General features: G+C 55.5%; 2 protein-coding genes across 4 annotated transcripts; one reads left to right on the top strand and one right to left on the bottom strand.

Moving 5' to 3' along the window:
* The first annotated feature begins 247 nt into the window (after positions 1–247).
* Positions 248–6,456, top strand: SLC2A4 (solute carrier family 2 member 4). Its single transcript, XM_004604888.2, has 11 exons — positions 248–472; positions 1,795–1,911; positions 2,157–2,329; positions 2,415–2,539; positions 2,633–2,748; positions 2,841–3,003; positions 3,096–3,283; positions 3,639–3,743; positions 3,916–4,017; positions 4,690–4,893; positions 5,404–6,456. The coding sequence occupies exons 1-11, from the start codon at positions 440–442 to the stop codon at positions 5,605–5,607; spliced, it is 1,530 nt and encodes a 509-aa protein (XP_004604945.1). The 5' UTR covers positions 248–439; the 3' UTR covers positions 5,608–6,456.
* Positions 6,457–6,867: 411 nt separating this feature from the next.
* YBX2 (Y-box binding protein 2) lies at positions 6,868–13,087 on the bottom strand. Of its 3 annotated transcripts, XM_004604887.2 has the most exons (9): positions 12,536–13,087; positions 11,812–11,875; positions 10,458–10,491; positions 9,512–9,601; positions 8,688–8,972; positions 8,422–8,525; positions 7,802–7,979; positions 7,349–7,433; positions 6,868–7,241 (listed from the first exon to the last, which is right to left on the bottom strand). In XM_004604887.2, exons 1-8 carry the CDS (start codon positions 12,810–12,812, stop codon positions 7,383–7,385), a joined length of 1,083 nt encoding a protein of 360 aa, XP_004604944.1. In that variant the 5' UTR covers positions 12,813–13,087; the 3' UTR covers positions 6,868–7,241; positions 7,349–7,382. The 3 variants fall into 3 exon arrangements, with proteins under 3 accessions (XP_004604944.1, XP_054988297.1, XP_054988298.1); XM_055132322.1 differs by lacking the exon at positions 7,349–7,433; XM_055132323.1 differs by lacking the exon at positions 9,512–9,601.
* Positions 13,088–15,046: the final 1,959 nt, after the last annotated feature.

The following is a 15,046-nucleotide window of genomic DNA, read 5'->3' as shown; positions in this document are numbered from 1 at the left end:
AGGAGCAGCCCAGGTTTTTCCGCCCACGTCCGAGGGGCGTGTCCGGGCGGCACGCGGAGGGGGCGTGGCGTGGCGGGCCGACCCCAACACCCCGCAGCTGGACGAACACAGGGCCAGGAGGGGCGTGGCCTGCCGGGGTGTGCGGGCTCTTGGCCAATGGGTGCCGCGAAGGGCGTGGCCCGTGGGGCGGGGGTTCTGTGGGGGCTCTTCGGGTCTTTTCCCCGTAGCCACGCTTTGCCAGATCCCCGGGAGCCCAGCAGCTCTCTGGCTCCCTGGCCTCTGACTGTGGGTCCCTCCAGACCCGCCCTCCGCACGTCGCCCCGGGACCCCTGTCGGCCCCGCGCCCTCTGCCTCAAGGCCCGGGCCGCAGACTGCTATCACCCGGCCCCCGGCCCGTTGCGTCGGCTGCAGCTCCTGTGCCCCGAGCTCCTAAGGCAAGATGCCGTCTGGCTTCCAGCAGATCGGCTCAGAAGTAAGGTTCACCGTGCCGGAGCTGGATGGGGGCATGGGTCCCGCTTTGCTCGGGCTGGGGTCGCTGTTGGGGTCAACTAGGGGGCGGTCCCTGCGTAGGCGTCGGGGGTGGGATGGGGGGTGGCTATTTATACCTGGGCTGGACAACTCGTGACTGTCGGATACTAGTCCCGCCAAAAGCCAGGCTGTCTTGGATACCGTTTGGGGGCACAGACACAACTGTATTCTGAGAATCCAGGGTTCGCCTTTCCCTTGCACGGTGCGTTGGGAAGGATCCGGACACCTGGCCTTCAGTCCGACTTTAAGGAACAGCTCCAGGCGGGTCTTGGCCTCAAGGTGCTGCCTGTCTGACCCGGTACTCGGCAGATTTTCGGAGCAGAGGCCCTATAGGGGCCCCCACCCCCACTCCTGGCCATCCTCCAGACCGCTGAACTTTCCCTTGGCCCCGTGGCTGTTGGGGGGGTAGAAGGGAGTGTCACCCCACCCCCACCCCCCTCAGCTCAGGTTTCCTGCTTGGAGACAGTCTGTGCCGCCAGAAGTGGCCACCACTGCCACCGCCCCTCACACCACCTTCCTGCCCCCCTCCCCTGGGCATGGCTTTCCCATGCGAAAGCAGTCTGCCCCCCAGCCTTCTTCAGAGCTTGGCGGGGGAAGGGAAGCCAGGGCGGAGACAGAAACAGCCCCCTCAAGAGCCAGAGGCTGAAAAGAATGACCTCCATGTCCTTTTTGGAATTGCCCTTCTTGAGCCTGTTAGGGGCCTCCAGGAGCTAGATGAGGGAACCCCTGCAGAAGGGACAAAAGAGAACAGAAGCTGATAATGATAAAGTACTTGTTGGTTTATAAAACCAGCTCTTCTAGAGCTGGTTCGATTTTTGTCAATCAAAATCATTGACTGTCAATATTGGGTTTTGATTTTTACATTTCCACTGACAGGAAAAGCAGGCAACATTCCCGCTATTTCACAGGGGAGGAAATCTAGGTTCAGGTTTGGGGGAAGTGACTTGCCCAAGGTCATACAAAACTAAACTCAACTCTTAATGTCAGGCCTATTTCAAGGTCACAGTGGAATTGCTGAGATCTAGGTCCTCAAACATTTCTTTGCCTGCTGGATGCAAATACCCGTTTCTTCTCCATGCCTTGGTTACTAGTGGATTCTTCCTGCTCTTGTTTATATTGAGAGCTTCATGCAATTCCTAATATGGCCCAGTTTCTCTGACCCAACATGTTGGATGGAACCCAGCATCATAAAGCTGCGGCAGGGCCTGGGCCCTGGAAAGAAACAATGATTCCTTGTGCTAAGCCTCTTCTCTCCTGCCTGTTCAGGACGGTGAACCCCCTCAGCAGCGAGTTACTGGGACCCTGGTCCTGGCTGTATTTTCTGCTGTGCTTGGCTCCCTGCAATTTGGTTACAACATTGGGGTAATCAATGCCCCACAAAAGGTAAGCAGACTACAGCTGATAGGTTGGGTTGCCCAAAGAAGGGAAAGAAGAGCAGGGAGACAGCTGAACAGATTGGGTCATGCTTTGTATGCAGAAGTCCCAGGTTGGATTCCCAAATCCAGCACCTCATAGTCCCCTCAGCACGCCCCCCTCCCCAACCTCTGGCATCCCCAAAGGGCAGGGGAAATAAGGAAGTGCAGAGAGAAAAAGATCTGCAAGGAATTACTCCTGTGTTGTCCTCTCAGGTGATTGAACAGAGCTACAATGAGACATGGCTGGGAAGACAGGGACCTGAGGGACCTGGCTCCATCCCCCCGGGCACCCTCACCACTCTCTGGGCTCTCTCCGTGGCCATCTTTTCTGTGGGCGGCATGATCTCCTCCTTCCTCATTGGCATCATCTCCCAGTGGCTGGGAAGGTATGGTACTAGAGGGCCAGAATGAGGGGACAGGACGGGAGCCCCACAGCGGGGCACCAACTCTTACAGCCTCTCTGCCTACCAGAAAGAGGGCGATGCTGGTCAACAACATCCTAGCAGTGTTGGGGGGAACCCTCATGGGCCTCGCCAATGCAGCTGCCTCCTATGAGATGCTCATCCTTGGACGATTCCTCATTGGCGCCTACTCAGGTACCCTCCACCGCACCATGACTCAGCCAATGCCCTGCTCTTCTTTATCACCCCACTGCTTCCCTTGAGCCTTCTCTCCTTCCCTCTGTCCAGGGCTGACATCAGGGCTGGTGCCCATGTATGTGGGTGAGATCGCCCCCACTCACCTGCGAGGTGCCTTGGGGACACTCAATCAACTGGCCATCGTCATTGGCATTCTGATAGCCCAGGTGACTGGGCCTAGCCTTGTGGGAGGCCAGGTAAGGGGACGGTGGGACTCTAGGGGACAGGCTCAATGGCCTGTCTCATTCTATTCCCACAGGTGCTGGGCTTGGAGTCCTTATTGGGCACTTCCACCTTATGGCCATTACTCCTGGGCATCACAGTACTGCCTGCCCTCCTACAGCTGGTTCTGCTGCCCTTCTGTCCAGAAAGTCCCCGCTACCTCTATATTATTCGGAACCTGGAGGGTCCTGCCAGAAAGAGTAAGTGCTGCTTACCCCACCTTGCTAGCCCCAGACATTTCTCCTCCCAGGCCTCTCCGAGCCCTCTCAGGCCTGACCTTCCTTCCCCGCAGGTTTGAAGCGCCTGACAGGCTGGGCTGACGTGTCTGGAGCACTAGCAGAGCTGAAGGAAGAGAAGCGGAAGTTAGAGCGTGAGCGGCCACTGTCCTTGCTCCAGCTTCTGGGCAGCCATACCCACCGGCAGCCCCTCATCATTGCGATTGTGCTGCAGCTCAGCCAGCAGCTCTCTGGCATTAACGCGGTATGTGTGCTGTACCCAGCAACCTCTGTGGAGTACAAGTGTAGGGAAGGGCTTGAGATGCGGGGAGAAGGGGAAAAGGCCCCCTCACGTCTTTTAGGCCAGGGAGAACTCAATAGGCTGAGCACAGAGACTGGGTTTAATCCCTGGCACGACATGGTCTCCAGGTACTACAGGGAGCGATCTCTGAGCATAGAACCAGGAGTAGCCCCCAAAACACTGGCAGGGATGATTCCCCATACCACCCTGCCCTCCCCCCTCGCACACCCCCAAACCACACAAACTCAGATTTATCCAGCTTGGTGCAGCCACAAGAGAAGGAACATTCCGGCCATCCCCTTTTCTTTTTCACTTGTAGGTTTTCTACTATTCAACCAGCATCTTTGAGTCAGCAGGTGTTGGGCAACCAGCCTATGCCACCATAGGAGCTGGTGTGGTCAACACAGTCTTCACTTTGGCTTCGGTAACTAATGGCTTCTGAAATGGCCCCTCGATTGACCTTATGTCCATGGGTGTCTGGTGTTCCCACCCTATTGTCCTCTTCCCCTCACACAAACCACTGCGCCGTGCCCCCCCCCCCCAACCCCGCCTTGTGTGTCCTCAAGGGCCCCATGCAACTCTGATTCTCTCTTTAGGTGTTCTTGGTGGAACGCGCAGGGCGCCGGACACTCCACCTGCTAGGCCTGGCAGGAATGTGTGGCTGTGCCATCTTGATGACTGTGGCTCTGCTTCTTCTGGTGAGGTTTCTGCTTGGGAAGGGGAAAGAGATGGGGGACCTGTGTCCCAGCTCAGCCCGGGGAAAACTGCCTTGGTGTTCTTTACTATAGCCAGCGAGGGCTATTTGTCCTTCTACAGGCCTCTAGAACTAGGGCCAGCTGGTATGTGAGGACCATGGTCTGTGCTCTAGAGGGTGTCAGTCTACACGGGAACCCACTCTGGGAGGAAGCTGTTGCTGGACATTGGCAGCCAGGCAGAAAGGCACTGTCAAGCCTCAGAAGGACCCAGCTTTATTTATTTTGCTTTTTGGGTCACACCCAGAAATGCACAGGGGTTACCTTGCACTCAGGAATTACTCCTGGCGGTGCTCAGGGGACCATATGGGAGGCTGGGAATCGAACCTGGGTCGGCTGCATGCAAGGCAAATGCCCTACCTGCTGTGCTATTGCTCCAGCCCCCAGAAGGACCCAGCTTTAGAGCTTGACAGGAATCAACCCTCAAAGATCCTAACATTCCCCCGGTTCTGAATCTACTTGGGACTAATGGCTAAATGTCAGTGCTCAAAAAGGATCAGGGCCTGGTCTAACCTAAGGTGGCAAACCCACAAGCTGCTGAAAGGAGTAAAGGTGAGTTCTTGGGCTGCGGGCAAAGGAAGAGGGGACTGACTTTTTTACTCTCCCTGCCTGCCCTAGGAGCGGGTTCCAGCTATGAGTTACGTCTCCATCGTGGCCATCTTTGGCTTTGTGGCATTCTTTGAAATTGGCCCTGGCCCTATTCCCTGGTTTATCGTGGCTGAGCTCTTCAGCCAGGGACCCCGCCCAGCAGCCATGGCTTTAGCTGGTTTCTCCAACTGGACCTGCAACTTCATCATCGGCATGTGCTTCCAGTATGTTGCGGTAAGTCTCCTCCAAGGAGAGCAACTCAAAGCTCACCCACTCACTTCCTAGTATCCCCAAAGGCTGCCACTCGCACCGCACATATCCCAGCCCGGAGACTAGTAGGTGTGGGGGTCATTTTGGTGGGTGACATGAGCATCAAAGATCAGCTTATGTACCAGAACCAAAGGAAAGAATGAAGTTCAAATCTAGAGGATAGGTGTCTTCAAAACAATCCAGTGGCAAATTTTTAGATTTTAAATACAATAAACATGTACTACACATGGCTGGGAATTCACACAGGGCAGCAGCCTGGGGTGGGGAAAAGAAGCAACTAGCTGCAGGAGAGTCTGAGGTCAGGGAATCCTTTTTGCGATCAACTCTCTCTGCCGGTCATTCCCCATTGCCCTGCAGAGGAGCTAGCTGCTTTCTGCGAGGTCCCCAGGTCCCTGTGAGAGACCTTAGTTTCTGGCTTGTCTGAGACCACCCCTTCCTTCTCCTCTGTCAACACCTCTTTCTCCACTGTCCCAGGATGCTATGGGTCCCTACGTCTTCCTTCTATTTGCGGCCCTCCTGCTTGGCTTCTTCATCTTCACCTTCTTAAAAGTGCCTGAGACCCGAGGCCGGACGTTTGACCAGATCTCAGCCGCCTTCCGCCGGACCCCCTCTCTTTTAGAGCAGGAGGTGAAACCCAGCACAGAACTTGACTACTTAGGGCCAGACGAGAATGACTGAGGAGCTGGCCTAGGTGGGAGAGCCTGTTCTCTACCTCCCTAGAGACCCCTCCTCTTCTCTGCAGCACTTTAACCCTCTTGTCCCCATTACTTCCAGGCTGGAGAAAGCCCCTGCCACCTGGTAGAATTGGGAAACTGGAGGGAAGGGTGGTCTGAGCACCCCCTCATTCCCCTGTGTGACTCTGATTATTTATGTGTTTTGGTTAGGTTGTGACCATCAGGGTGGGTCATTCTCCCCTCTCTTCCCCTCCTTCCATAGCCCACTCCCTCCCTGCCAGGGAGGGTTTAGGAGGAGGGGGGACCCCAAGGCTGACCTTAGTGGGCTGGACTGAAGATGATAGCAGGACTGGAGAAATCCAGCTTCCCACTGTGAACTCCTCCCACTATCTGGCACTTTGTCTGAAATCTTGCTACAGAGACTCTGGGTGAAGGGGGTTTTGTCTTGGCTCCTCCAGGGCAAAGGACACTCCTCCTCCCCAGATCTAAGCTCACTCCAGACTTGGTCCTCTCAGTGAACCTACTAGGCCAGAGGATGGTGGTGTGTGGTGCAAGGAGGGAAAGCAGGATCCCACCTCTGGATTTCAGGCCTTGTGCCCTACGCCAATTGCTCCCTAAGGCAGCAGGGGGTTGGGGTGGGGGCTCTTTCCCTCTGCATCCTGAGAGTAGTGTATCAACAGGCTTTTGCCCTACTAAGGGGAAGAGGGAAGGTCACCTGTAAACAGTGGGCTGGGAGTAGCCTTTAGATTCCTTTTTGTATATGTGTGAAAAAGAAGGGGTAAGAAGAGACTGGAGGTCATTGTACTAAATGTGTATATATGTGTATAGATGTCTATAAAATCACTGTATGAGACCAATGTCCTGTGGTGAAGGCACTCAAGGATGGGCTGAGACAGGGATCGTAACTCTTTCTCCCCTGACCTCAGCTGGAATCCAAAGAATCCTATGATATGGGCAACCATTCCCCCCACTTACAATCTAGCTATAGCTTTAATTTACTAGTAAATGCTAATAAATTGCAGCGAGCGCTAGTGCCAGCCACAATCTCAGAACTTTATAAAACATTCCTGCCAGGGTGGTTGGCTCCCTGCCTCACAGCCTGGAGAGTGAAGCTCAAAGTGCTGAATGCTGGTTTGGAGCTGCTAGCCAGAACCCTGCCCACAACCCCCTCCACGCCACCCCTCCTCACCCCGCCCCCAGCGCCAGTCCGGTGCCAGCAATTCTCCGAACAGAAAAAAAGGCAGAGACCGGGACAGCAGGAAAGCCTGTTTTAGTTTTTACTGGAGGCTCAGGTGGCACATGACAGTTCATAAAATGGCTTCAGAGGTAGGGGGAGAGGGGAAACAAAAAATAAACCGGGGTGGGAAAGAAAAACCGCCAGGAAGAGGTAAGAGTTGGCTGTTTCCTTCTCAGCCTGTTTTAGGGACAGGAGTTGGTGCCTCTGAACAAGGATGGATCCCTCCTTCAACCCTTGGTAAGGGAGACGGGGGGGGAAAAGCAAAAGGTGGTGATTGCTTTGGCTCTCCTGAGTCTCAAGGAAAAGGGGGAAAGCCGGTGTTTTGATGTCATGAATTGTGGGAATGTGGGGGGAGGGAGTCCTGGATAGGGTACAGGTTAGTTGGAAAAACTGGCCGATACCTGTGAGAGAGACAGAGAGAGAAGACAGATCACCATGGACAGCCATCATGACCTGGTCTTGGCCCTCTCGGCAGTCCACCCTGGGCTACCCCAGAGCAGCCCCTCACCAGATGGTGGCTCTGGGTGTCCTTTGAGTTGGAATCACTCCAGTATGGTGGTGGGGGGGTCCCCACTGTTGATGGGGGCTGAAGTCTAGAGAGAACAAGAGTGGTCAGATTAGACCCTCTTATTTTTTAAAACCCCCAGCTTCAGCTTCCCCTCCACCTTTCCTCTCGCCATTCCTCCCCCAGCCAGTTCTCCCAATTTACGTCCACAGCTAGTGGCATAGATTGCCCCTGGCGGAGCCGAGAGGAGTGCCTAGAGAGGATGACACTCTGACCACCTCTGCGGGGGCTTCCTGAGCCTACCAGGGTGGTCCAGCTATACAGACTGGCTCTTTGGGGTACGGGCAGTACAGGAGAGAAACACAGGCAGAGAGAAGAAACAGCTAGACAGATAGGAGAGGGGGAAGTTGGTGCCAGTGTTCTGGTCTCCTCCCCACAGGCATTATCTCAGCTCACCTCTGGGGCTGTGGGCTGCCTGGGCCCGGGGGGCTGCTGCCGTCGCCGCTGGAAGTAGGGGCGGTTTCGTGGGCGCTGGGGCTCAGGCCGGGAACCATCAGTTGGGCCTTGGCTGGGTTTGGTCTCACCATCCCCACCTTCTGTGGTAGGCTGCTGGGGGGGCCTGGGGCGAAAAGGTCTAGGACAGAAGAGAGCAGGGAGCATGGTACAAACCACCTTCGACTCTACCAGAACCGGGGCCACATCTGCTTCCTCAGCCCTGGGAGAAACTGACTGCTCCCTGGGCACCTGAGAATGGACACTCAGCCACCCAGTCCCACTAGGCTCCAGAATCTTCTTAGGACGCACCTACTCCCTGTCCTCTCCGCTCTCCTCCTGGGAACCAAGAGTGAATGGAGGGGAAGACAGCACCCTAAAAGAGGGAGTCTCGGGGCTGGAGCGATAGCACAGCGGGTAGGACGTTTGCCTTGCACGCAGCTGATCCAGGTTTGATTCCCAGCATCCCATATGGTCCCCTGAGCACCGCCAGGAGTCATTCCTGAGTGCATGATCCAGGAGTAACCCCTGTGCATCGCCAGGTGTGACCCAAAAAGCCAAAAAAAAAAAAGAGGGACTCTCACCTTCGATACCTGGGCCGGAATCTGGGTGGGGGGACCCGCTCATCTCCCTGCTGTTGGTCCCCCTCCAATGGAGCTGTCTCTTTGGTTTCGACCCCATCAGTGCCCTGGGAACAAACAAAGGCCGGGATAAGGAGGGGAACATCAGTTGCCCCAGAGCCAGGCATCCAGCCAGCTTTTCCCAGCCCTCAGTTCCACCTCCTCAGTGAACCCCTTACCAACTCCTATTCCTTCCCCAGGACCTGTGCTCACATTCCTTTTCCCCTCACCTCTATAGGTTGCTGCTGGTTGGGGGGCCGAGGGCCTCGCACAAAGCGCCTTCGGTAGAAGAAGGGTGGTGGGCGCCGGCGTCTGGGCCGCTGCCCAGAGTCTTCAGCTCGCTCCCCTTCACTGCCTGGTTCTGTCCCGCCTGAGGGGGCCTCTGCCACCATGGGTGGTGGGGCAGCTGGGCGAGGCCGGGGGATGAATCGGCGGAACCTACGTCGATTGGGGGCATAGCGGCTGCCCTTCACTGGCACTCCCCCAGGCCCAGTTACATTAGCAGCTTCCGCACCCTGGCAAGGAGGTGGGAAGGAAGTAGTGAGAAGGTGTTCCGTGAAGATGCACGTTCCCAAACTGGCTGCGATCATCCCTTGTGCCAGCTTCCCTTCTGCAACTCTACCTCCTACTTCCTGTCCTCCCCCAGGAGGTCAGTAGTGTTTTGGCCCTTCAAGAAGGGGCCACTTTCGCAACTTGTCCTCTTGGGGAAATTGCTTCAGGACCCTTGAATTTAAGACTGATGGTGGGGAAGGGAAGGAGAAAGAGGACAGACTCCGTTCCTTGGGGACAAGGTCCCATGTGAAGGGCAGTCATGGAAGTGCTTGGTGGAACTACAGAAAGACCCAACTGTCACTGCATGACAGTGACACTCTAGGACAGTGCTGGAAGTAGCCAGAGTATTAAAGACAATGGCTGGGTGAGCTAGCATTTCTGACAGCTTGGGCTACTCAGCCAGCAGAAACGCTGGGTTCAGGAGGGCCAACACCCTGAGATAACCTCCAGGCCACCCTCCCATAAGCTTCATCAACTATATATCCGTCCACAGCCCCCAAACCTTCTCTCCTTCCACGACATCAAACTCCACAGTCTCCCCATCTCCAACGCTGCGCAGAAACTTCCTGGGGTTGTTTCTCTTAATAGCTGTCTGGTTAGGGGAAAGGTCAGAAGGGTGAGGACAGCAAAATGAGAGTCTCTCACCCTTGGTGGGTCACCACCCAATTCATTCTTTCCAACATTTTGTGGACTAGGGCCGAAGGATGGAGCAGAGAGAAGGTGGTCAAAATGTGGCAGTGGTGGGAGCGGGGGTGGCAGAAGAAAGCCATAAACTAGGGGCTTCAGGGACAGCAATGGTGCAGTTGCTAGTGTCCCCACATTCCCTTGGCCCTTCAGGGATTCTCAAAAGGCAGGCAAGAAACACAAATTCAAAAGGAAAACAAAAAGCAGTGATCATCTTAAATTGAAAAGCGGGTAAGACATACTGTGCTTCTTACCTCAATCCTACTGAGAGTTCTTTCCACCAAAGCAGTGGTTCTCAAATTGTGGTGAGCATCAGAATCACCTGGAAAGCTTGTTAGAGCAGACTGCTGGGCCCCTCCCCCAAGCCTGATGGATTCAGTGGCCTGGGGCAGGGCCTGGCAATTTGGACACCAGGTGTTGCTGTTGGTGCAGGGACCACACTTTGAGAACCACTGCACCCAAATCACTCTAGCCCGTCCTTTCCCTCCGAACACTGCCTGTGATTCATTTCTGGAGCTGCAACAGGTTTCAGTAGATGGTGAACATGCCAAGCCCAGAGGACACCCCAGGCATTTCTCAGAGACAATCCGACACAAGTGGGGTCAATGGGCTGGTTAGTGCAGGCACCTGGGGCAAACCGGGAGGGGCTGGTTTCCTGGTTGTGAAGGCAAGGCTAGAGAAACAAGATCTGGTCTAAGGATTATGGCAAAGACCTTCAAAGAGAGGATAGGTTCTTGCCCTGGGAAAGTTAACCTAGCGCTTACCTGGTGAACAAAGACATCCTCCTTGGTGTCATTCCTGCAAACAGGACGGGTTGTTAGGCAGGGAATTTGTCAGGCTCTCACCTCCTCTGAGGTCTCCCTAGCTGCCCATTCCAGTATCAGTGGGCCTATCTTCACCAGCTTTACTTAGCATTTTAGGGGCACAGAGCCCAGGGACGAGACAAGAGTCAGCAAAGGCCCCCAGAAGTGGCAAAGAGTGCCTTAAACCTCAGTACAAAAACTGGGTTTCATGAGGAAAGGACAGAGGGAAGGAGCTGGCAAAGGCACCTTGAAGGAGCTGGGCCAACTCTTTACCTGCTGAGTACTCCACCCTCTACCCCAGGGGCTCCTAAGAACCTGGTAGTGCCAGGTGTAACTGTCCCGAGCCAACACCCCCCTTCCCAGCCCCCTCCCCCTCATAGTTGGAAAATTCCGCTGCCTCTTTCCTTCTACAGTCAAGGAGGGAGAATGTGGAGACAGTAGAGGTATAGAACAAGTTTGAGAAGGGAACAGTGTGCCAAGAATTTTGCTCCAAACAGTCACAAAACTCAATTAAATTCCCCTCAGCCTGGAGGTGAATTCCAGGGTCAGGCCCTCCTTACACTGAATGACCAAGGGAGAGAGAGATCCTATTCTACGCACTGCCTTGCCTATTACCCATTTACCCTACCACCCTAATAGGGGGCAGGAGACTCGCCTCTAGAACCTCTCAGGAGTCGTGTTTCCAGAATTAGAGTGGGACCCTTCCCTAGCATAAATGGTCTATCTTCAAGCACTTGGATCTGCATAAAGGTCAGCCTGCTAAGAGGGAACGAGGGTATCCCAGGAGAAATGGGTTTAGGCAGAATGCCAGGTTGGGGCAGGGCCTACTGGGGGAGACCAGGCTCTGGGACTGCCTCTGGCTCAGCTGGCTCCCTTATTCTCCAACCCCCGGCAGCCTCAGTCCCATCAGATGGGGAATTCAAATGAACCCAAGGGAGGTTAGTTATGAAGAGTGCTGTATGTGCTGCTTGAAATAGGAAATGAGGATTCCAGCCTGGAGCCCTGAGGCACAGATATGCACAGGTACATTCTGCGCCAAGGGCTTGGCAAATTAAACCAGAAGGTGAGACAGACAAGCCCTGAGGGTCATAATCAAGAATGCCAAGTTCCTAGATCATTAACCCCCTGCTGCCCTTGAGATTGTGAAAGAGGTTTCATCTTGCCCCCATCTGTGCTGTGACTTTCAATCAGCATCAGCTGGATATTGCAACCATGTGCCCTCGGGAGGGGCAGAGATGAGGTGGGGAAGGTGTCTGGTCTCATAGGCCAGTTTGGAAGACACCCACTCCACCCTCTCCCTGGGTTCCTTGGATACCTGTTGATGAATCCGTAACCATTCCGGACGTTGAACCATTTGACAGTGCCCAGGACCTGGATTGCTGCCAGGCAGAGACGCAGTGGGGGCAGTAAGTTGGGAAGAGAGGAGTTGGACTCAGTTTTGAGACACTCCAAAATCTAATATTCTATTAGCTATTAAACTTAACTTCAAGCTAAGCAGATTTTACCCAGTTGCTTCAACACTTTATCCCAGATCCACCAAGTGGTAAGTGCTCACACAAGGGGGCTCAGACTGCCAAAGCTCTTACAGCTCTAAGGCATGTGCCTCAGACCCTACAAAGTCAGTCCCTTTGTCTAGAACCAGATACTTACCTGGCCCACGAATCTCCACCCTCAGGTCATAACTGAGGCCTTTTCTAGCTCTTCCCCCAAATTAGGGCCCCCCTATGCCCCAGCTTCAGGGCTCATTTAATACTAAACGGAATGGACTAAACCAAGTCTCCCGCCCTCGGGGCGTGGCCTGACCCTGCGGGGGTCCCCCTCCATCCGCTGGACATGCTCCCTACGCCCTACTACCAGGGAGGCACCCGAGTTTTCCTCCCAGGAAACCTACTTTTGCCTGCAGCCCTCAGCTCAAGTAGTCTTCTGAGCCTCCGGGACAGCCCTACCTTGTGCCTGCCAGAGCCCACCGAATCCACGATGCCCCTCCCCCAGTCCGTCCTCCCCTTAAAGCCGCCCAGGCGCGCGCCACCCCCCCTCACCCAGCACCGGCTTGTCCGCCTGACTCCGGGCCGGGGGCGCGGGGGTCCCCGAGGCCGCTGTCGCTGGGTTGCCGGGGGTGCGGGGGCCCGGCGCTGAGGGGGTCCCTGCAGCGGGGCCTGAGATAGCCCCGACCCCGCCGCCGACCGCCCCGCTGCCTGCTTTCTGTGGCTCCCCAGCGGGCACTGGTACCACCACCGCTACCACCCCAGCAGCCGTCGCGGGCACTGTCGCCGCGGGGGCTGCTGTCGCCACCGCTGCCGCCTCCGCCTCGCTCATCCCGCCGGGTCCAGTACCGGCCCCCGCCGCCACCTCCTCCGCCACCGCCGCCACCGCCCCGGCCCCTCCCCCCGGCTCGCGAGCCCTCCTGGCCGCTCGGTCCTCGCGCCCCGAGCCTCGCCCTCAAGCCTGCAGCGGGCCCTGAGCCGAGGCCAATCGCAGTCCGCAGCTGCAGCGCGAGCAAGCCCCGCCTCCCGACCACAGGCCAATCCTAGGGAAGCAGGCCCCTGGCCCGGACACCGGCCCCGCCTCCTGGACTTCGAGCGGAGGCCCGGGCCACTGTCTGCTGCCCCGTAAATACACCTGAGCCCCGCCCCGGGTCTATCACGTGACTACTCCCAGCCCAATTCATTGGCCGGCTTCTTTTCCCCTCCCCCGCGGCTTTCCACCGGCCGCGGGAAATCAAACGGGCTGGTCTCGCCCCAACCGCCACCTGATCTGCACACGATGGGCGGGGCGTGGGGCGCAGCTTTGGAGGTTGCCCCTGACGACCAGGTGGTGGGGGCTGGAGCAGCCTCTGTTGTGGTTATGAGCTTTACCACTCACCTGCACCTTTGCGACCCTCCTTGCCTGCACTGTCGTTGTGGACGCCTTTTCCCAGCCTGTTCCATCCTCTACCTAAAGAAGGTCCCCGCACACCCATTGCTGGGTAGGCTAGAAAATTCAGCATACCCTTTTTTTTTCAGCCCACGATCACCCTTAAAAGTGCTTCCCCCACTTTTATTTCGCATGTTTTCGAGGTAAAATCAATGTATAACCAAATGCACAACTCATTACTGAGTTTTGATAAATATGTTCATCCATGCACTCAGAACCCCATCAAGGTATTCATTCTTGGCCTTCTGAAGGGCTAAGCAATTGCTTTTGCTAAATAATTCCACCCTCCCAACAAATTCATCATGATATCTGTCACTGTTCACTTCAGGGTCCACCGTGCCATTTCAGGGCCTACCATGTCTGGAAAATAGAATCCCTAGTGCTTAAGTGCATTATGGAGGACAGAAGTTGAACACCGGACAACTGCGTGCAAGGCAAGCACCTTACTTGCTGTACTAAATCTGCTGTACTCTCAGCACCCCCTAGCTCCCTGCCCTCTTTCCCTGTACCCTCTTTTCTGCAACTCACCAGGCTCTTCCAACTCAATTTGCACAGGCATTTTCCTTTGCCTAGGACGTACCCTCCAGGTCTCTCAGATTACATATTATTTATCATTATCAAGCCACCCTTTATTCCTGGCGTGGTTGTTTTTTTGTGTGATTGTTTTGGGTGGGGAGGTTGGAACATAGCCATTAGTGTCCTGGGTCTGTGCCCAAGGATCACTCCTGGTGGGATTTGGAGGGCCAAGAGAAGTGATGGGTATCAAACCCGGATCAACTGCGTTTAAAGTAAGCGCCCTACTGGCTGTACTATCTCTCCAGCCTCTCGGGAACATTTACCCCATCCCTGAACTGTAAACTTCACAGCGCTAAGCGTAGACCTTGCGCTTTATGCCTGGATAGTGCCTGGCATAACATAGTGACTTCAGTAGTCTCCAAAACATTGATAAGAAAGCTTTCTCGGAAGCCCGGGAAACCAGGCCCTAGAGTACGGAGGCTCCAGGAGCCGCTCGTCCTGATGGCCGCCTCTCTGACCTGGCGAGGACACGGCTGGCTCCAGACAGCGCGTATTTTTAGTTGGGACAGCGCGCCCGGAGCAGCACACGTGTTCGCGCGCTTCGCTCGGCCCCACGTGCGCCTCCCCGGGACCCGTGTCCCTCCCAAGCAGGCCAACGCAGTGCTCTCTTCCGCCAGCTGCCAATTACGAGCCCGGCGCGCCCTCTGCCGGCAACTCTCCTGGAGGCGGCCAGTCCCGCTTTTTCAGTCTCTCCACGGGCTACTTTTTCATCGCATCCAAGCAGTAGGCAGAATGCAGAAAAAGATAAGAGGGCTGGAGAGATAGTGCAGCGTGTAGGGCGCTCACTCTGGGTTCTGACCTTGGTTCAGTCCCTCCCTCCACCGAGAGAGAGGAGAGAGAGAAGAGATAAAGAAGAGAGAGAGGAGAGGGAGAAGAGTGAGGAGAGAGAGAGGAGAAAGAAAGAAGAGACATGGGAGAGAGAAGAGATGAGAGAGAGAGAGAGAGAGAGAGAGAGAGAGAGAGAGAGAGAGAGAGAGAGAGAAGTTCATGGAAAGGGAGGGCTAAGTCCTGTTTGCAGGGAGATTAAAATAGGCAACTAGGAGTGCTAGAAGCACTAGAAG

This window comes from Sorex araneus, chromosome 3 (genome assembly GCF_027595985.1).
Source record: "Sorex araneus isolate mSorAra2 chromosome 3, mSorAra2.pri, whole genome shotgun sequence".
NCBI classification, from domain to species: Eukaryota; Metazoa; Chordata; class Mammalia; order Eulipotyphla; family Soricidae; genus Sorex; species Sorex araneus.
The sequence above is the reverse complement of the archived record's forward strand: the minus strand, read 5'-3'. Positions and strand labels throughout refer to the sequence as shown.